Raw genomic sequence first — 22,283 nt, forward strand, 5'->3', positions numbered from 1 at the left:
TTTGACGGGCACCACGAGGCTGCCCCTCGCCACGAGCTGTGGCCTCTACAGTGACAAACAGATCAAAGGAGCGGGAAGTGGCTTCATGGTAAGTACAGACCCTGCCTGTATGAAGCATTTGGTTTGAAGCTTCATTTGGTATGAAGCGCGCACACACACACACACACACACACACACACACACACACACCACCTATATCTTTTTTTTTTTTTTTTTTTTTACATTGGGCCAGGGAGAGCTAGGGACAAAAGCACTGGCTTTGCAAGACTGAGGCCCTGAGTTTGGGCCCTGGTTTTGCCGCCATGCCCGGGTTCATCCCAAAGGCACTGCTCTTGGGGATCTTTGCAATGACAAGGACCTTGTGTGGAGCTCCTGGTCGGCACAGCAGCAAAAGAGGGAGGGGTCTCAACAGCAACAGAGGGAGGGAACTCAATTCCGTTTTTTTTTTGGGGGGGGGTCACATCCAGCGATGCTCAGGAATTACCCCTACCCAGGGCAGCCGCGTGCAAGGCGAGTGCCCTACCCACTGTGCTATCACTATGCTATCACTCTGACCCCTCAATTCCGTTTTAAGTTAAAATTCTCCCACGTCTCCCTGTGGAAACTCTTACACGCAACTTTCACAATCAGGAACACAACCCAGTGCTTCTGGACAGCTACATCTCGGGGTCCCTGTCGGTCAGAGGAAACCGGGAGATTCCACACAGCAGGAAGGAAGGGCCTGAGAGGCGGTGACCGGAAATGAAGACCTGGCAGGCCTCGTGTTCCCCACTGTGGCCCCCTCCTCAGCTTTCCTCCCCACACTATCCTAAGGTCTCTGTCCCCCATACTAACTCCTCCCACACAACACACATACACACACACACCATCACCCGAGCTCAGGCCGCAGGGAATCCAGTTCCCCAGGATTCCTGCAAGGGCAAGAGGAACTCCCAGGAGGAGGCCAGAAAGCAGGTCACAACTGTTCCCGCCCATCAGAGGGACCAAAGCCGGGCCAGGAGATGCCAGCAATACTCTGCCTTGTAGGGGCACTCACCAGAGGGAGTGGAGAGCAGCTGCCGGCCCACCTCACTGCTGGGCGCCCGAGTCCTCCGGGCGCTGGGTGGGCTCGGCCACCAGAGCCGGCAAGGAGGAGCACCAGGCGCCTTTTACGTGATAGTGCGGCCCAGGAGGAGGGGACTGTGTCCCTTGGGTTCACTGCAGCCACACCCCCATGCGACCAGCGTCCAGAGACAGACGCCTGGCCCGAGAGCAACGTGCTGGAGTCAGGGAGCGCCTCCAGCTGGTCCAGGTCACACGCCTCCAGCTCGTGGGGGCTCACACCAGGTGAGATTCTGGGCAAATTCCTTGGAAGTCTGCAGGGACCCCGAATCTTCTCTGGAGCCACGGCTGGGGCCTCCTACCAGTCAGGGGCGAGTAAGTATGGCCACTGAGGGTCCAAGGCACTGGTGAGGGAAACCCCGAGGGTGGTCCAGCCCTGTGTTCTGCTCTCCCACAAGGACACATGGCAAAGATGAGCCAGAGCCCTTGGACAAGATTTGGGTCCCGGGATGACCCCCCCCCCCCCAGGAATGCCTAGGGCCAGGTCCAAGCACAAGAACACGGGCCAAGACAGGTGGGGGCGGTGGGCTGCCCACAGCTGACAGTCACCAGCCACCTGCTGGGCTCAGAGGTGGGCGAGAGGAAGTCAAGCAGAAAGAGGCCGGGCCAGGGGCTGGAGCGATAGCACAGCGGGTAGGGTGTTTGTCTTGCATGCGGCCGACCTGGGTTTGATTCCCAGCATCCCATATGGTCCCCTGAGCACCACCAGGAGTAATTCCTGAATGCAGAGCCAGGAGTAACCCCTGAGCATCAACGGTGTGGTCCAAAAAGAAAAAAAAAAAAGAAAGAAAGAAAGAAAGAAAGAAAGAAAGAAAGAAAGAAAGAAAGAAAGAAGCCGGGCCAGTCAGCCGTGGGGTCCAGGCAAGGGCTGAGACAGCGACATCTTGCCCAGGGAAAGCTCCTTCCACTCAGGGGGACTTGGCACTGTCCCTCGGTCACCTTTGCTCCCTCAGCTGTGCTCAGTGAGGGCCAAATCCCAAAGGACAACACTCGTTCTCAGGGGCTCGGAGCTGTGGTAATCACCCGACCGAATCGTACACAGCCCACTCCTCCTCACACGCTCACACTCTCACCCACAACTCTCTCACTCTGCCTGGGCCCCCAAACTGCCCCTAGACCCTGGCCTGCTAACACCTCCACAGCCCCACGCCTTCCACAGACCCATGCCCGCCATACACACAGCCTCCAAACCCCACATCACCTGCACCCCCACAGCCCCACCCCCCCACACACCTAACGTGGCTTCCCTTGCTCCCCTGCCACCCGCCTTTGCCGCTCCTGAGGAGGAAGAGAGAGAAAGTGGTCCTAGGTACCATGAGCTCACGAGATTAATGTCTCTAGCAAAGAAGTCAAAACAGTTGACCTGGAAGCAAATAAATAAATAAATAAATAAATAAATAAATAAATAAATAAAAAGCTTGGGGGGCGGGCAGCAGCCCCGTTCCCAGCAGCCCTGTTCTGCGCCTCTCCATTCCAGCACTGCCCAGAGCAGCCGCGAGACAGACACCCAGAGGGCCTACCCCAAAGGTCACCTGGCTGCGCTGGCGGGCCACTTCCTCAATTAAGAGATCTGGAGAGGCCTGGGATGCCCCAGAGACCAGGGGCTCGCAGGAAGGGGAGTCAGCTCCCAAGCAGTCCCCGTCTTCCAGGTCAGTCATCCCCATACACCCAAGCCAGCAGCAAACTGAGCTCAGGGGTCCGGGGAGCAGTCCTGCACCTAGAAGGCTGAGTCTCAGTGGAGCGCCGACCCAAGGCTCTAGACAGGGTGGAGAATCTGCACAGGATCCACCCCACTCTGAGCTCCAGAACCCCAGCCATCCTTTGATTTCAGAATTCACCTCTCCCAGGGCTGCCCACCCGGTGGCCTGTCCCTTTAAACCAGGCCCCTGCAATCTCTGGTCAGGGCTTTTGTCGGCCCAGCACGTTGGAGGCAGCCACCAGGCCTTCCTTGCACCCATGAGGTTTCCAGGCTTGAGGCCTCCCCTCTTTCTGGTAACATGCCAAAAGGACATCCTACTCTGGGGCCAGCCAAGGCCACATGGGGGCGGAAATGCAGGGTGCACGCAAGGATTCTACTTTACTCAGGTCAAGGGAGAAATTCCCCTTGGTACAGAGGGCCCTAAAGATTGCTGAGGATTGAGATGCTCCTGGGAGGCCTCCTCCCATGAGTCTGCTCCCAGTGGAAGGTTCTAGAGCCCTCCAGCACAGCTCATCTGCATGCACAACCTGGTGTGGGCTCTCTTTCTTATTTCCTGTCCCACCTGACTCAGGGCCTCAAGAGCCATGGCTGCAGTGGGCAGTGCCTTTCTTTTTGTCGCACTTACTTGCTCTGCTCTTTTCCAGTCCAACCCAAGATTCTTGAAGACTTCCCTGGTCACCTTCTAGTCTTTCCCTCCTCCTGTTACTCTCTGTGTCTGCAACAGTCTGACGCTGTGTGGGACACGACTGATTCACATGCTGGCCTGGGGTCTGCGGCATAAAAGCAACCCATTTGCATGACATGGCATTACCACATCCTTTTTGGGCCGGGGATATAGCTCAAAGGGCTTGAGAACATGCTTTGCATGCAGGAGCCCCAAATTAGATCTCCTGTAATCTAATGGTTCCTCAAGCAAAATCTGGATCCACCCCCAAGCAACTAGCTGGTCGGAAACAGGTAGTGTGGGGATCAAATCCGGGACTCCTGCCTGCAAATGCATGTGTCTCAGCCTTTTGAGACATCTCCCTGGCCCTAAGTTTTATTTTTATATCTAGGGTCGAGGGAGTAGAGCAAGGAGCCAGGTCAACTCCAGCAAGGAGCCCGCCCCCTGCCCCCACATCTCTATCTCTTATACCCCACTGTGCACACAGCGTCTCACAGAAGAAAAAGTCAGAATCCATGTCTCATCCAACAAAGGGGGCACCAGCAGAGGGTAGACCAGATGTCTGCGGGGCACATTCCCATTCCACTAGGCCTATTCATAGGGTCTTCAAGGAGCAATCAGGTAGTAACTGAAACCACTCAACGAGAGGAGACGGCTGGAGTTGCTCATGGCTGAATGAACGGGTTGGGTGCAGCCCTGGTGCGGGCACACAGCAGTCAAGTGTCCTAGAGCATCTTGCTGAAGCATCATTCCAATGCGTGTCAGCACCATTCCAGCTTTGGATGACTTAGTTCCTCCAGGAACTAAGAACAGATCTGTCCGCTGTCGTGAGTGGAGTGAGGGTCTGCGTTTTGTTTTGGTGAAAGGAAAAGAGAAGAAAGGGCAGAGAGGATCTCCAGAGGAGGAAGGCTGAGTGAAAATAGTAGTCGCAGATGGGAGGAAGGAAGCTGACCTTTGTTTTCTTCGGTACTTTGTGCCAAGTATTGTGTGTCTCATTTAAATCTCACAACATCCCCTTGAAAGCGGATATTATTATCCTTATTTTATGGATAGGAAATCAGAAAACAGGAAAAGAACTAAAGTATTTGCCCAAGGTCACAGAGTTAGTAGTAAATGATTGAATTTTAACAGTTAAATAAAGGGGGTGGGTGGGGAACACATGCTTCACATGTGTGGGATTCTGTGTTTCATTGTTGACACAAAACCACACACACAAAATTGAGCTCTGAGAGATAGCATAGTGGGTAGGGCACTTCCCTTGGATAAAGCCAACCCAGATTCAATCCCCAGCACCACATATACAAAAACTGTCAGGAGTGAGCCCTGAGCAGAGAGCCAGGGGTAAGCCCTGAGTATGGCTGGATGTAGCCTAAACCACACAAACAACAAAATAAAGACCCTTACGTGAGCCTAAATTTCACACTCTCCCATTCTGCCACAGTGCTGGAGATTTACTGGTGGTCATTTTGGTAATCAATATTCTAAAAACCCCAATACTCTAAAGTGTTTACTCTAAACAATTGTCTAAAACATTCTTCACTGAAAAAAAAAAAAGATAAAACCACCCCACGGGTGTGTGTGCTGCTAAAAGAACCGATGAACAGAGAAAAACAACTGATCTAGCCAGTGGCGGAAATGGGATAGAGGCGGGTCTACGGGCATCTGTGCCCTTTCCAGATTGAGCTACAGAGCCTTGAACCGACCCAGGTTCGATCCCCGGCTCTCCACATGGTCCCCCAGTACTGCCAGGAGGGATCCTCAGTGCAGAGCCGGCAGTACACCCCGTGCACTACTGGGTGTGGGGTCGGGGGAGGAGGGGAAATTGAGCTACAGGTCTAACTCCCCCACCCCTGAATTCTCCAAGAAAGAAAGGAACCCCCACCCCCAGACTCTCTCTTCAAACCTCTCTCTCATTGGCCCATTTCTTTCAGGAAGTGAAATAATCTAAATAAGGCATATACCAGAATATACCAGGTGCAAACAGATTTTGTTTTTCCATCCTCTTACCTCAAGGATTGACAGTCTCCAAATTGGTTTCTCTGACCTTCTAAAGTATGAGGCCTCTACAGTCCAACACTGATGTCACAGACTAAGGAGAACCTTTCTTTCTTTCTTTCTTTCTTTCTTTCTTTCTTTCTTTCTTTCTTTCTTTCTTTCTTTCTTTCTTTCTTTCTTTCTTTCTTTCTTTCTTTCTTTCTTTCTTTCTCTTTCTCTCTTTCTCCTAAAGGAGAAGTTTCTGTCTCTCCCCTTCTGGACCAGACTTAAGACTCCTGCACTGGGTCCCAGTACAAGTCCCTGCCTGTTATCCAAACCCTGAAGGTCATTTACTCTTCCCCAGGGGTCTGAGTTTTCCTACAAACTTTCACAATTGCTAGCACTTTCTGGAAAATTCTCTGGCTTGCCCCCCTGCCCTGCCCTCCCCACGGCTGCAGTAGCCTTTCTCTTTTTTTTCCATGACAAACTTGGCTCTTCTGAAAAGCTCTAAAACTCTTTTTTTTTTTTTTTGCTTTTTTTGGGTCACACCCAGCGATGCACAGGGGTCACTCTTGGCTCTGCACTCAGGAATTACCCCTGGCGGTGCTCAGGGGACCATATGGGATGCTGGGAATCGAACCCGGGTCGGCCGCGTGCAAGGCAAACGCCCTACCCTCTGTGCTATCACTCCAGCCCCTAAAGCTCCAGAACTCTTAATCCATCCCAAGGCACTTATATTCAACTTTGTATTATGCTGATTAGTGTCAGAATATAAATACTTTGGGGGCAAAAGAGATAGTACAGTGGGTAAGGCATTTGCCTTGTACACAATCAACCGGGGCTTTATCCCTGGCAGCCCATATGGTTCCCCCAAACCTCACTAGGAGTGACCCCTGAGTCTAGAACCAGGAGTAAGCCCTGAGCACCACTGAGCGTGGCCCCCAAACAAAACCGAACAAAACTAATGGCTTTATCCATGCAGATGCTTCCGAGTCACAAAGCCCTTCTCCCTTCCCTTCCCTTCCTTCCCTTCCCTTCCCTTCCCTCCCCTGTTCCTATGATGACACGCGTGGCAGCGGTGCTCCTGAGGTGGGGGTGGGAGGCGGGGCTGCACGGCAGCTTGCAGTGCTCTGTTACTTGGCCAAGCTGCTCCCTGGTTTTGCTGCTCACATGCTTGCATGCTGGGGTTCTCACTCGTTGGTTACAGCGCTCCCTCCTGGCCTGGCCGTGGTGTCCGCTGGGGGCACTGGGGGCCTCCCCCACGTGTGTCAGGGCCGTACTTCCTGGTTCTGGCGCTCTCACTTCTTGGTCACTGTTGCAGTGCTTGCCGGAGTCACAGACCTCCACGCATCTGGCTGCAGTGTGGCTTGCACCAGAGAACCACAGACAGCAGAGGCACCAGCAGTATCATGTGAGTCCCACGTGGCCATGGCCATGCTGGAGGTTGAATTTTTGGTCTATACTTACAGACCAAGTGCCCAAAGCCACCGAGCTATGCCTACAGCTCATTAACCTTAAAGTAAAAACTATGCAGGGCGATGGAGAGATGGGAGAGGGAGCAGGTCACTTGCCTTGCACGCAGATGACCACGACTCAGTCTCCAGCATCACAAAAGTTCTCCCAAGCACAGCCAGGAGTGAGTCCTGAGCGCAGAGCTGAGTACTTCCGGGTGTGTCCCCCCCAAACAAACCAAGAATAAAAATGTTGGGCCCAGTAGACAACTCAGGCTGAGCATCTGACCCCTGGCGTGGACCACTTCCCCGTGCGTGGCCAGGTGTAATTGATCACAGCCACGAAAGAGGTACAAGCATTGGGGTCTGGAGCACAACCCCTTTCAAGCACTCATGTGTCTCACGTGAGCACCACAGTGGCCTCTGGCAGGCACATAGCCAGAATGTGCACCCGCCACACAGCTAAATGACGTGGACCCTGGGGAACATGAGTGCCACACCATAGCCAAAGGGAACGGTGAGGAACCACGGCCACGTGGCTGTGTATCACCCAAGCACCGTTGCAACGCAGGGAAGGGAAGGAAGAAATAAAGAATCAAATTGTGGAGGGTGGCTGGAGAGATAGTACAGTGGGTAGGGTGCTTGCCTCGAATGTGTCCAACCTGGGTTCAGTCCCCGGCACCCCATATGGTCCCCCAAACACTGCCAGGAGTGATTCCTGAGTGCAGAGCCGGGAGTCAGCCCTGAACACTGCTGGGTGTGGTCCAAAAAACAAAAAGAAAAAGAAATTGTGGGGCCAGGGTATAGCACATGCCTTGTACATGTGAGGTCCTGGGTTTAGTCTCCACAGCACAGGGTGGGCCCCATGGCCCCCCTCGGGCCCCCAGCAGTGTTCCTGAGCATGGAGTCACCTGACCTGTAAAGACAGCTGAGGATCGCGGGCAGTGGTCTTGAGGCTCCCTGAGCACTGCTTGGGGAGAACCCCTCCAAACAATGAAAGGAATAAAAATTACCTCCATGGTAGATCTCAGGCTTCATGTGTATTAGGCAGCCAAAAAATTAACCGAATCAACAAAATCTTCCAAAATTGATCTCATCTTTGTCTTCTTTACACAGCTCAGCACACTATTTCACCTCCACCAGGTACAAGAGTTGTTAAATTCTATATTTTCTAGGTGTTCAGACTACACAGAGCAGAGTTAATACCTCTTTTTTTTTTTTTTTTTAAGAATCAGAGATTCTGGCACTGGGTGCGAAAGACAAATTAAATTGATTTTTCTAGGTAGATGCCCTCTAGCGTTTTACATTACCAGCATTTAAAGACCTTTCAATTATTCTTGCCGCAGCTCCTACACTACTATGAATGCTGCCAAAGACCGCGGCAGTTCGAGAGGGGTAGTACCACAGAGGGACTGGAGCGGTGGTACAGCGGGTAGGGCATTTTCCTTACACACAGCGGACCCAGGTTTGATTCCCGGCATTGCATATGGACCCCTGAACACCGCCAGGAGTGATTCCTGAGTGCAGGAGCCAGGAGTAAGCCCCGAGCACTGCTGGGTGTGGCCCCCAGACAAAACAAGAAGGCAACCAACTTAACCAGTAGACACTGATTGTGTTCTAACAGCTCTGATGACTGACTGTTCCCGCTTCCCAGCCCTTCCCTCCATTCCTCCCCGCTCCCTGAGACACAGCGACGTTGGAAGTAGACAGAGCCTACCCCACACTGGCTCCTGAAGTGTTCGAGGGAAAGGAAGAGTCCCAAGGCTCCCTCTAAGGCAAAAGCCTGCAGGGATGAAGCCGAGTGAGGAAGAAGCAAAGCCCGAGAGACCACACACAGAGAGTGAGGCGTCTCCCAGCAGCTGGTCAAGTGTGAAAGCACAGGAAACGTTCTTGAAAGGGAAACTGAGATGCTCCCGTGGACACAGGGATGGTGAGAAAAGTGGAAGTGGGCAGACAGAAGTCAGACCTGTCACAGCAGCCCCCAAGCCAGAATCTAATCCAGGCCGAGGACACACTCTCTCCTCAGCCCTAGGAAAGCCGAGAGAGGCGAGCAAGCTGCAGAGGAACGTGTGTAAAGCCGGCAGAGGCTGCTTCGCTAGGCCTGAAGGAAAGATGCCAACTCCAGGGGCAGAGCGCATGGGGAAAACAGCAAGGGAAGCCAGTTCTGCAGGCCAGCTGAGACCGACGAAGGAAGTGTGGCCACAGTCGGCCACGGATTTCCAATGGAGGAAACAGCCTCAGGTTGAAGAAGAAGATGCCCTCTAGGGCTTGCCGAGCCAGAAAGGAGAAGACAATGCCCAGCTTCAGTGCTTCAAAGCACAGGGTGAGCATTGTTAGGGGCAAACGCAGCTGGTGGCTTGAAGTTGAAGCCAATGCTCATTTCCATTCCAGAAATGCTAGCGCCCTTAGAATGATGCCCCAGCCACTCTGCCTGGGCCCCGTAAATGGCAACAAAGTCCCCGTGGCAGCAGTTCTATTTACAACACGGCTTACTGAGTTTGTTATTGTAATGATGTGCTCGGGGACGGATCGCACAGCCCAGTGTCCAGGGTGTGCCAGGAATGGGACCTGGAGCCTCATGTAAAGCCCGTGCTCCCCCAATCCGGCCACATTTTTTCAGAAACTCTGCTGAAGATTTTGACGATTTTTTAAAATACCAAATATCTTCTTAATATTTTTATTTCGAGATTCACTGCTTAAAGTTCTTTCGAGACATTTCTTTTTTTTTGTTTTTTTCTTTTTGGGTCACACCTGGCGATGCACAGGGGTTACTCCTGGCTCTGCACTCAGGAATTACCCCTGGCCGTGCTCAGGAGACCATATGGGATGCTGGGATTTGAACCCGGGTCGTCCGCATGCAAGGCAAACGCCCTACCCGCTGTGCTATCTCTCCAGCCCCCTTTCGAGACATTTCTGCTCTTTGACCAAGCACCTGATGCCCCAAGTGCCCTGAATGAGAAGGAAAGGAAAGGAAAGGAAGGTTGCTTCCAAGCCGGCCACCTCCAGACATCCTGCAGCCCGTGGACCCAGGAGCCACGGCAACCTATAAAGGCTTATTTTCTGAGATATGTGTTTTGTTAGCCTTTAGCTGCCATAGAGGCTCCTCTGATGGATCTGAGCAAAGTAAATTGGAACCCCCTGGAAAGGATGCCCCATTCTAGATACCACTAAAAATACTTGTACATGGGGCCAAGATAGAGTACAGGGGTTAAGACACTTGCCTTGCATGGAGCCAAATTCCAGTTCCATTCCTGGTAGTGTGGATGGTTTCCTGAACACTCGCAGGAGTGAACTTTGGGCTGAGAACCAGGAGTAATTCCTGAGCACTGCTGGGTATGGTTCCACACCCACACTTCCCAGAACAGAGAGTATTTGTAATACAGCACAGTGGTTAAGGTGCACTCAAGGCATGGGTCCCACCTCAGCTCAATCTTGGGCACCAAGTTATCCCAAGCATCGCCTGATGCAGTCCCAACCACCACTAGGATAATATTGATGGTCCCTGGCACCACAGGGCCTGAATAGCACCACAAACTTAGGCCCCAGATTCTGGCCCATTTGGCACCAGCATGATTCACTGGTTGTGGTCCCCTGGGCACTTCTTGGCAAGTTCCTGCCTCCCTACCCAACCTCACATATACAAAGAATATTTGTCACCCAGGGGAAGAATTCCAAACATCAAAATTAACAGGAATTTGGAAGAAGCCCTCCAGAAAGACTTTGAGGGGCTTAAACTCCAGTGGAGATCGCCAAACAGCAAGGGCACTAGAAGAAGAACCTTCGAGAAGGAGGATGTGGCTGAATCGCTGCAACCTCACAACACATCATTAGCATGGGAGGCGGGGAGATGGTTCCAGGAACTGGAGCACATGCTTTGCATAAGGGACCAGCAGCTCCCATCCCCGGCACTCCACGGTTCCCTGAATGGGGTCCTAGTGGTTCCAGCATTGCTGGGTCCCACTAGCAATGGGTCAAACATCAGTGGGAATGACCTTAGGATACCCCAAACTCTTACAGAAGATGATGGTCACCTCAATGATCCACAAAAACCACCCCACCCAAAGATGCCACAACCCTCCCCCCCATCTTCATTGCCATACTAAGCTCAGTTCTGTTGACTAGTTCTTAGATTCTGTTGCTTTTGGCATTTTGTTATTCACCTACTATGCTTCTTTGTATCCCACATATAAGAGACATCAGTCTTTGTCTGTCCCTCTCCTTCTATCAGCTCTCATCTCAGTTTCTATCTAACCCTAATCTAAACCTCAGCTCTCCCATTTGTGAGGAGAAAAGATAACCCCTTCACCAACCATTTCCTCCAAAGATGGGTAGTGAGGTGAACACTGAAAATAATGTTTGAGATCAATGGTCTGGCAGGTAGGCTTTGCGTGCAGAAGGCCTGGGTTCAATCCCTGATTCCAAATGGTTCCCTGAGCACTGTCAGGAGCAACCTCTGAGCACAGAGCTGGGAGTAGCCCTGAGCATCACTTGGTATGACCTCTAAATCAAAAAATAAAATAAAATGCTAACGTTTGGTGATATAGCTCAGTGGTAGAGCATATATGCCTTGAATTGGCCAAGCCCTGGTTTTAATCTCAGCACCATAAGTAAATAAGTAAATCAACGGATGATGTTTGAAATGCTCTGGGTGGACAGACATGCCAAGCTGGCCACTTTCCTCCATAGTGTGCTCCTGCTTTGGTGAATACTGGAACTTTTGATCAAGTGGCTCCATTTTGCATTCTTCTCGGGAACATCTACAGGGGGATAATTCAAATAGCACTTCAGACAACTGGCCAAGCCTTTAAAATTACTCTCTCTCCCCTAAAGTCTCTTGTCAAAAAACTGTCTCTCTTTTTGCTTTCAGTTAAATCTGCCTTCTTGAATTCCAGTGAAAATCTGCTATCCCTGGCCATAACATTCTTTGGGAAAACACCACGCATGGCCTTCCTTCCAGGTTCCCATAAAACTCAATGAGCAAACAACCTCTCCCTCCTTGCTCAGATATAAAAGTACAGGATACCTCAGCTCAGTTTCACTTCCTTTGCCCTGGAAGACAAACAGCACAGTCGGTCAAGAATAGGACAGACACTTTGCATTCAGAAAAGTGGGGTTCCCAAGAGATGTCGTAATCATCGAAAGGCCATACAATTTTGAAGGTCATCTGAGGGCCTAGGCAGGAAGAGCTCTTGTTTCTTCTACCTGGCAAGTCAAACTACCGTGGTTCCTCAAATCAGAATCTCCCCAGCTATCCTCTCCCACCCTTATGCCTTCTGGTTGGTGGCCAAGGAAACCAACCAGACACAGACAGAGTAAAAGACTTGGCCAGAATTGGCTGCATACAGGCTCTCTGAATAGGTATGGCTTAGCCAGGGCGTGTGGGACAGCAGAGATGCCCGCTGTACTCCCCCATGTGTGTGAGGGACGAAGCTGGATCTAACCTCTAGCACAGAGCCAACAGAGACAGATTTAGATGGATGCATAAGGCATAGTTAAAAGAATCTTGAAGACGAGAAATCCCTAGAGTGTCTAGAATGAGGCTTGGTTTGAGAGAGGGCAGTCCAGGAAGAAGGGAGATGTGGACTGGAGAGAGAGTACAGAGGTTAAGACACTTGCCTTACATGCAGCTGATGCTGGTGTACCACCCTCCTGTCCCCTCCCCCCCAAATAGCACCATAACAACAACAACAAAAAGCAGTTAAAAAAGGAGGGAGTTGAACAAGATTGCTGAGAAGGGGCCGGAGCTATAAAGCCAAGGTGGCAGGATAAGAGTGTCCTAAAAGGCAAAAATGATCTTTGGCTTCTCTTTTATTTATCTGTTTGGTTTGAGGACCACACCGGTGGTGCTCGAGGCTTTCTCCTGGCTCTCAGCTCAAGGAGAACAAACCCAGGTCGGCCCTGTGCAGGGCCAGCATCTTACCCGCTGCACTACCTCTCCGGCTCCCATCTTTGCCCTCTCTTTGATATTCTACAGGGCTGCTGCCATGTAAAATTTGCTGCAGGAAATTGAGAGGAAGAGAAAGGGATGAATTGCTAAAGACCCTTTGGGCCATCAGTTCTGTCTTCTGCTTCAAGACTACAGGGAGTCAGGGCTGGAGCAATAGCACAGCGGGGAGGGCATTTGCCTTGCACGCAGCCAACCCAGGTTCGATTCCCAGCATCCCATATGGTCCCCCGAGCACCGCCAGGAGTAATTCCTGAGTGCAGAGCCAGGAGTGACCCCTGATCATCACTGGGTGTGACCCCCCCCCAAAAAAAAGACTACAGGGAGTCGTCTCTTCCTTCTCTACACCTTGGAGACCTCTGCACAGTGTCTTTTGGGTCTACAACTTCTTTGATCAGAGGGTGGAGATTTGGGGTGAGTGAAGGAATTCCCCAACAAAGGAGCCGCTGATAGGGTGAACAGATAATTCTCAAAGGATAGGTTCTTTCACTGGTCACACTGATCTGTGAGGCGAGTGGAAAGTTCCAGCACTGCTAATCGTGTGACCTTTGGAGTCACTTCTTCTCCAAGGAAATGAATGCCAGTTGTAATGTATTAGGCACTCATGAGCCACGCATTGAAGCAGACTTCGGTTTTATGAAGCAGACACGAAGCAGAACGGAAATTCCAAACAAGAGCTTTGCTTCAGTTATCCTGGGCTGCTCAAGTCCCAACCCTCTTGCTAGAGCTGCCCAGCGGTGGTAAAATCACATGATATGTATATATATATTTTAAGTCTTCTTACATGGGAAGTTGAGATATGAATTAGAAAATAGAGAAAGGATGGCAAAGCAGAAGCATAAGGAATCTAAACATTTACCCCTTGACCCCAAACCACAGGGATTGAAGGTTCTAGGGTGGAGTAGAACTGGGAAGAAAATTGACCTCCTTCCTGGGTCCCCGTCCTTGAGAAGCTTTTTATCTCAGGCATGCCCTGGCTGGTGACAGCACCAAACAGGCTAGTCCAGGCATACTGCGGCTCCACAACCTCTGTGTTCTCCCCAAAGACCACAACTGCCTGTTAGTGGCATCAAGCTTAGAGCAGAGGACCTGCAGTGAGATTGCTGACTCCAAATCTGTCCTTCTCAATGACTACCAGGCTGGCACTCATGAGCACGAGCTCTACCTTGTTTATTGACCAGCCTTTGGGGGTAAATTTCAATGCTCCCTAGGGAGGTTCTGGAACAACAGAGGGTAGCACCTGGGCAGGCAACTGTCTGCACTTTGCTTAAAGGAGTTCGCTATCCAAAGGGCATATCTTTTTGTTCTGAGAAGGGGGTGGTAGGCCAGATACATTTGGGAGCACTGGCATATATCCTTCCCCAAGCCCCGACAAATATTAAGCACTGTCTTCCCTTCCAGGTGCCATCACGCCAACTCTATTTAAAGAGAAACACTTAGGGATCAGAGGAATAGCACAGGGTTTGTCTTTGCATGCAGCTGACTCTGGTTCGATCCCCAGCACCACCTATTGCACCCCTAATCCCTATACCACCAGGAGTGAGCAGAGAGCCAGGAGTAGCCCCTGAACACTGCCAGGTATGGCAGGAGGAGGAGGAAGAGGAGGAGGAGGAGGGAGAAGGAGGAGGAGGGAGAAGGAGGAGGAGGAGGAGGAGGAGGAGGAGGAGAAAGAAGAGATAGAAGTTACTTTTGTAGTATCAAATCACTCCTTTTCCCTCTCACATACGTGATTTTACTTTGTGGCAAGCAATATTATTAATTTTATCTTTCAAAGGGGTTAGAGAATGAGTTCAAGCTGGGAAAGACCCTGGGTTTGATCCCAGCAACGCACACCACACCTCCGCCCCCAGCACCACCCATGGTGGCCTCAACACAGACACAAAAGAAATAAAAAACAATGCTAGGAGCCAATGCTCTTTCCTCCCCATTTTACAGACATGCAAATTAAACCTTAGACCGACTACCCAGATGTCTATTCTCACAGATCTAGGAAGTCAGTGACGCCAGCACTCAAAGCCAGGCCCCATGACACAGAGCCCAGCCCACCCACCCTCCTCTCTACTCCCCTGAAGTACCGGACACATTCCCCATCTAGGAGCACGAGGAACACTGAAGGCACAGTGCGAGGCCAGTCACAGGACTCCAAAGAGAACAGGGATCCCACCCCACATCATTCCATTTGCAGCGCTGTCGAGCCTGAAGGGCCTTACACAGGGGACACCTACAAAGTATCAGGCCTAGGAGGAGTAAGGAAACCACCGAAAAAGAGGCCGGAGGGCCACCAGGATGTGGGGAATCTGCTAAAGTGATGGTAGGTCATGGCAAAGACCAGTGGCATTGCAATCCCAAAGGAATGCCAGGGGAAAGCATGAGGTCCCAGATAGGTGGAGCTTCCTTACCCCTGCATCCCCTCATCCTCCCTCAATCCCAGGCTTCCGGGGAGAAGCAAAATGGAGAAGGCTTCTGGGCAAGATGGGATTCAGAAACACACGAGTGCACATTCAACAGCGTGCCCAGAGCCACGAAAATCAAATGGTGAGCACCCCGACAGGCCAAAGGAGAAGCAGCCACAGCCTGAGCCTGAGACCCGGGCAAAGGCACCATCCACTCGCTCACCCCCAGCGGTAGGCAGGGCTGCAAATGTTCGGCTCCTTCGTTTTTTTTTTTTTTTCTTTTTGGGTCACACCCGGCCATGCACAGAGGTTACTTCTGGCTTTACACTCAGGAATTACTCCCGGCGGTGCTCAGGGGACCATATAGGATGCTGGGAATCGAACCCGGGTCGGCCGCGTGTAAGGCAAACGTCCTACCCGCTGTGCTATTGCTCCAGCCCGCGGCTCCTTCATTTTCCCATGGACACAGCCCCTTGCCAGACTGCCAGGCCTGGAGGAGCTGTCGGTCCAAATCCTCTCTGCTCTGGGAGCTGGACAGAGAGAGGAGTACTTGGAGATCAGGTTTGCCTCCCCCTCTTCCCACACCCCCAACCGTGTCACTTCCAGATCTTTCCAGGGCCAAGTGCAAAGAGTAAGTTTTCATTCAGAAACCAAAACAGGGTTGGAATTCAGGGCAAATTGCTTACATCTGCTTGGACACATCCCAGAGACTCAGGTAGTTGGGAGAGAGAGCCGGGGCGGTGTTGGCCTGCTTCTTCGGGGAAGCAGGGTAGCTGTGTACTAAGGAATCTGGTGCCATGCTGGGACAGTCAGCCTGGGATATCAAATTCCCCAAGGAGTGAAGCAAAAAGAAAAAAAAAAAAAGAGCCTGGGCAGCTGCAGACAATAGAGTCCAGGCCAGCGTGGCTGGTGGAAGTGGGGTTGCGAGAGGAAACACCAGGACTCTCGCTGTGGATGAAGACGCAAGGAGACAGAATTGGCCCGAAGCAGGGAGAGCAATGGCAGGTTGTGCGCACACGCACGCGCGCCCGCGCACACACTCACATGCACACACACACGCACACACACACACACACACGCATGCACATACACGCACCCCCTCAGCCTACTAGGGTGTGTGCAGTAACCTCATCCATTTGGTAACGTCTTCCACAATCCTGGAGCCTGCCCAGCCCTGCGCTCCCCACCCCAGCCCAGCTGGCAGCGTCCCTTGGGCTGCCTGCTGCTGCCATAGCTCCCCGGCATCAAACCCGGCTCTGGTCCTGGGGAAAGGAGAGACAAGGAGCGGCCAGCGAGCACCGGCTGCAGCCGCGTCCTGACACCGGGGCAGCCCGTCCCCGCTCCAAGGGGTCCCTGTCCCCCAGGCCGGCGGACGCCGGCTTCCCACCCGCCGCGGGCGAAAGCGCCACCCCCACGCCAGGGGCACGTTTTGTTTTATTTCTCATCTTAAGCAAATCAACCCGCACCCCCTTGGGCTGGTTCGGATCGCCCGAGCCGCGGGGGAGCCAGGAAGTGCGTTCAGCGAGCGAGGCAGAGGGAACGGGTGGTGGTGGTGGTGGTGGTGGTGGTGGTGGTGGGGAGCCCGAGCCGCCCCGAAACTGCGGTGGGGGTCGGCAACCTGCTGGGCGCTGCGCTCCCGAGCCCGGGCTCCGGCCGCGTCCGCCGCGCGGCCCGGGGGGCCCCCGGGGCTCGGTCCATTGTTGCGCCGCGACCGTCGCCGGGGTGGAGGGGCGCCCCCTGACCCCGGCTGCCCCCCGCGCACCCGCGATCTGCGTCCCGCGTCCTACCTGTGCTCGCGGCGGACTCTCGGGCCGGCCCCGACGGCCCGTGGGCTCGGTGACGTGGGCGGCTCAGCGCCGCAGCGCCCGCGATCGGGCCCCGCGCGGCTCGGCCGGCCGCGCACCGCCTGCTCCCGGGCCGCTGCCCTGTGTGGGCTCCACGCGGCCAGCGCCGGCCCTGGGGTCCCGGGGGGTGGGGTGGGGGTGGGGGGCTCGGGGGTGATGGCCAGCTGGGGGCGGTGGCGCGGAGGTGGGGAGGGGGGGGGCGTGCTCCGGGCCGAGAGCGTGCGCGAGCCCCGCAGTCAGGCCACCCCGGGTGAGACAATAGCGGCGGGCGAGAGGGGCGCAGCCATCTCCCGGAGACCCGGCGCACTGCACGGCCACCGGGCGCGGCCAGCCCCGCCGGGACTCCGCCGCAGCGCCCGGGCGGCCCGACGCGAGGGCGGGGCGCGCCTGCACCCCGAGAGCGGCGCCCTCCACCTCGCCCCGGCCGCCCGCCTCTGCGCGCCCCTCCCGGCGCGCTGGCGGGGACTCGCGCCTCGGGAGCCCCGGCGCCGAGATTGCCGCTTCCCACTCCGCCGAGGTGCGTGCTGCAGCCGGTCGCCTCTGTCCCTCCGTGCCCGGGGGGAGACAGGTCATCCCCGCGGCTGGGAGAGAGATTTGAGGTCCGCTGGGGGGCAGAGGGGGGGTCTGCGGGGACTCCTAGTCCTTTGGACACTCGTTCCTTTGGACAGGGATGCTACCCCGAGGGCGCTCCGGGGGTGCTTGGGGGTCGGGGGTGGGGGCGGCTGCTCGCAGCGTTGCCTATTGAGCCTCCTTCGTTTTTCCATTTGCTCAAGTGGGTCGTCCGAACTGAGCCCCCAAATAGCAGTGAGCAATCAACCACCTAGGAAAGGAGACCAGCCCGCCCCCCCCCCCATTCTGATAAGGTGCGCTCTTCCATCCCCCACCCCCTCATTTCTGATAAGAAACCCTTTGCCCTACAGAGTATTCAGTCTAAGATGTAGACGCCACGTACCTTTGGGCGGTGGGAGAATTCTCCTATAGGCCCAACCCCTCAAAAAGGAAAAACAACACACACACACACACACACACACACACACACACACACACACACACACAGCCGGAACCTCACTTGCATTTAGTTTGCCTAACAGTATTTCTCAGCTCAAAGTTCCTTCTCCCCAGTACCTTTCACCTTCCTTTCTGCTGGCCGGTAGCCAGCCGCCGCACCTGCCCACTTCTCAGCCTCGTGCTCTGTAGGTATCCGGATCTCCAGACTCCGGCCAGGGTTTCCATGGAAACATCTGGCCGTATCTCCTTGCCAGGTCTCCAAGAAATCGTTGCTAAAGCTGCTACTGCTCCAGCCTATTTGGGGTTAACAAGAAAGAAAAAAAAAAAAAGAGTCAGGTCTTTTCAAAATATATAGAAGCTGTTAGTTTCTTCAGGGATCTCAAACTACAACAAACGGAAGTTGTAGGTTCATAGAATGATTGAATTGGCAGTAACTTCAGAGGCTAATTAGGACAGTTATTGGCTGAGAAGGGAATTTGAAGAACCAGAGAGAGAAGTTCTAGACAGGGGAGAAAACACTATTAGCAAGTGTATGCACAATTCAGATGGATTAAGGGGTGGGTGCTATTTTATTCCAGAAAATAAATCTTGGCAATGCCAGGGACCCTCAGGGGACCACATGAGATGCCAAGAATTGAACTGGGTTCTGCTACATGCAAAGCAAGTGTTTTACTCCCTGCGCTCTCTCTCTCTCTCTCTCTCTCTCTCTCTCTCTCTCTCTCTCTCTCTCTCTCTCCCCCCCCTTTACTGTATTTTTTGAAGAATATTTGTGGAAAAGGAAAGAAGACATATCAAAAAGTGCAGATTTTGTCTATAGGTAACAGAACACTTGGGATGCAGGTAAGTGGAGTTAGAGGGATGTGGTCAAAATCTCTGACAGTTAGACAGAAAGACCTGAGAGACTCTCAGCAGACCTTCTGCTGGCACCACAGTCCCATTGCCAGTAGAGACTGACAAGGACTAGAATCTGTGATGAAAAACATAGTTAAGCCAAGATCCAGCAGGTTAAGGAGTAATAGAAACCCCTGAACATAGACCACTCTTTCTGGAAACTTAGCAAATCATGAGGAGAGCTATAAGCCATAAGGTAGTGGAGAAGGAGTGTACAAGATCAACGGGACAATTATTATTTTTTCTTTTTTTCAATGGGAAATATTTGAGCTCGTGTTTAAGTCAAGACTGAATGAGCATATCAGGGTTTAAATGCTCATACTTGAGGAAACGGGGGAGTGATCAAGGACATAGCCCCGGGGGAGATGGGAGGTAATACTGGGGTATCTTTGAATGGAAGGGTCAGGACAGGGTTGGAAGTTGAGAGCACTGGTGAAGAACCTGCAGAAAGAGAAGAGGATAAAGATGGGGTTGAGGACGTGAGTGGCTGTGGTTAAAATAGCTGCTGACAGGAATGAGATTCCCGCCGCCTTAGAGCAAGAAACTGGACTTGCCAGCCGAGTCAGCCCTGCCTCACAAGTTCCAGTGCAGAGCCCCATATTTCCTGCTGTCATTCTCTCCAGGGAGAGAACGGCCACTCAGGGTCAGGACTATGCACATACTGATAAAGGAGTAGGAGGGCTTCTGGCAGCAGCATGAAGCTGAGCAAAGGTGGGGATCCTGAATAAATGGGGGCTCAGGGCTCCCTCCAGACCTGTTTCTTCCAGGACCCCAGCCAGAGTGATCTTTCCAAAGCAAACATCTCTTTTCCTGGCTGAAAATCAGTATGGAAGTTCCATGGGAGCAGGAAAGTCTTGCTTTGTTTGGTTTTGGGTCACACCCAACAATGCTCAGGAGTTACTCCTGGCTTGGTGCTCAGAAATTACTCCTGGAGGTGCTGGGAGAACCATATGGGATGCCAGGAACCACATATATAGGGCTGGTGTCAGAGATACAGTACAACAAGTAGGTGCATGTGATTGACCTGAGTTTCATCCCTGGCAAACAGCCACCCTGAGTTTGATCCCCGACATACCATAGCACCACCAGGAGTGAATCCTGAGTACCCTGAGCATTGCCAGGTGTGTCCCCCCCACCAAAAAAAGGAGCAAGTGTTAAAACAAAAGGATGGAGATGACTACCTGTGATAAATTGATTCATGGCTAGGACTAATCTGTAAAATTTGAGATAAAATTGAAAAGCGCACTCTTAAAATTCATTAGGGGGCCTAGCTTGCCTTGAACACAGCCAACCTGGGTTCTGTCCTTGGCATTCCTCTGAGCTCTGCCAGGAATGATTCCCGAGTGCAGAGCCAGGAGTAGAGTAACCCCTGAACATCACCAGGCGTGACCCCAAAACAAGAAATAAAATTCTTCACAATTTTATTTTTTTGAAAAGTTTTAAAAATTGAAACAAAATTTGTTTGAAAAAGTTCCAGATATCTTTGAAAGATGAATGAATATTTTAGCTGGGATGGGATGCTCTGTGTTCAGGGGACCATATGGGATGCCGGGATCAAACCCAGGTCGGCCACTTGCAAGGTAAGTACCTTACCTGCTGCACTATGGTTCTGGGCTCTCACTTCAGTTGTTTTGAGCATCTGTCGATTCTTCCCAGGCTCTCTTGTGTCCCCTGAAGCCTTTCAATGGCCTAAGACACTTGAGGTTACATGGTTCTCTCACATTTATCCCAGTTTCTGAGCTCTCGATGCTGAGCACAATTCTCGGGCCATTAGCCTACCTGGATTCTCAGAGAGGAAGGTAATGAAAGAGGACTCGGAAGGTAGGTAGCAGGCCCTTACGAGGCCAGACAGAGATGTCACAGATCTCTGAGCAGACAGCAACATCTGGCATTGGTTTGGGATTCCTGGAAAAGAACCAGAATTCAACCTTCCCCTCTGCTGCCCCCCAAATTCCAAGGAGATGTACATTCTGGACCTTGGATTTAATCACATTCAACGCTGAAGTCACACTATCCAGCCACAGGGACACTGGGGGAGTCTCAATGAAAAGACCAGTCCTCGCCTTCCCCTGGGGGGCCCCAAGTGCAGGTCAAAGCCGTTTACTGTCTGCAGGTGCATCCACTTAAGGCAAGGCTGTTGGTGGAAAAAATTAGTAGGGAATTTAAGCTTAAGACATAGGAAGGGGAGGGGGGAGGGGGCGGGTAACACGCCCAGTAGAGAACTTGTGGGCTTTGACTGCCCTCTAGGGGAAGGTTCGGTTTCACTGTCCGGAGTGAGCTGGAAACGCAGCGAGGCCAGGGAGCGCCGGAGGGGAATGCCGCACAGACCCCGGCCCCCCCCCCCCCCCCCCCCCGAGACAGGACTTGGCAGGTTTAACGAGTCACATTAGCAATTCAACGTCCCAGTCTTTTGCCTTGCTGGGAGAAAATTGTTCTGCTCAGCCGGAAGGAAACCCACGTGGCACCCGCACCCTGGTCCCCCACTAGCACCACCCACTAGTACCACCGCGCTCTGTCGTGGAAACGGCTGGCACTCAGTTAGCAACCTGATGGGTTAACTGGTCCATCCACCGACTGAACAGCTGGTTTATCATCCCGAAGGAAAGCGAATAGGACGAGACAAAGCCGTGGATCTGCCTCTGCTCGGGTCCCTTTAAGGAGGTCTGGGCCGACTCTGCACGACTCATTCATCAGCCAGTTTTCCCCCCTGTCCAATAAGGCAGGTGTTCCAGCTGTCGGAATCAATAAGCGACTGTCATTTCGGTCCAGCTCACTACAGTTTCTTGCGTGACTAAACTCAATGCTGATTATGTGTTATTTTTTCTCGGAAAACTCAAGGGCCCTACCCTCTTTTTTATAACCCCGTCTTTCTGTCCAGTAGTCTTCTTTTTTTTTCTTTCTTTTTTTGGTCTTTCTCTCTCCTGCCACTTGTTTTAGAACTTTAATTACTGCATTTATTACTGGACATTATAAAATTATCCGTGTGTATGTCTGCTTTCTTTTCTAGACAGCGAGTAGCCTCCCTTACATATCTTCTTGACCCTTAGAAAAATGTATTGAATCACCGTGAATTACAGTGTTACTAAATTATTCATGATTGGGTTTCAGGTGTGCAGTGTTGGAACACCAACCCCTTCACCAGCTTCCTGTTCCCTTCACCACTGAACCCAGGATTTTTTTTTTTTTTAACCCTAGAGCCAGTGGAGAAATTGAACCAATTAAATCATTCCTTCTAATTTGGAGTCTGTTTCTTCTCATCTTACAGTGGCATAAGTAACCAAAATGGTAAGACTTTTGGAAGGTATCATCAGTTT

General features: G+C 52.4%; 2 protein-coding genes across 3 annotated transcripts in view; one reads left to right on the top strand and one right to left on the bottom strand.

The window, feature by feature from the left end:
* PIK3C2B (phosphatidylinositol-4-phosphate 3-kinase catalytic subunit type 2 beta) overlaps positions 1-17,161 on the bottom strand; it is a 75,586-nt gene extending 58,425 nt beyond the window's left edge. The window contains exon 1 of the mRNA XM_055144271.1: positions 17,014-17,161. The gene's annotated coding sequence lies outside the window, so the exon portion shown is untranslated. The remainder of the gene's footprint in view (positions 1-17,013) is intronic.
* Positions 17,162-17,226: 65 nt separating this feature from the next.
* LOC129406463 (uncharacterized) lies at positions 17,227-22,205 on the top strand. Of its 2 annotated transcripts, XR_008631007.1 has the most exons (3): positions 17,450-17,587; positions 18,841-18,918; positions 22,078-22,205. XR_008631007.1 is itself a non-coding variant. In XM_055144289.1 (2 exons), exons 1-2 carry the CDS (start codon positions 17,227-17,229, stop codon positions 17,858-17,860), a joined length of 378 nt encoding a protein of 125 aa, XP_055000264.1. In that variant the 3' UTR covers positions 17,861-17,919. The 2 variants fall into 2 exon arrangements, 1 of the variants encoding a protein (XP_055000264.1); XM_055144289.1 differs by lacking the exons at positions 18,841-18,918; positions 22,078-22,205 and adding an exon at positions 17,844-17,919 and having other exon boundaries at positions 17,227-17,587.
* The last annotated feature ends 78 nt before the right edge of the window (positions 22,206-22,283 follow it).

Source organism: Sorex araneus, chromosome 7, assembly GCF_027595985.1.
Source record: "Sorex araneus isolate mSorAra2 chromosome 7, mSorAra2.pri, whole genome shotgun sequence".
Taxonomy (NCBI): Eukaryota; Metazoa; Chordata; class Mammalia; order Eulipotyphla; family Soricidae; genus Sorex; species Sorex araneus.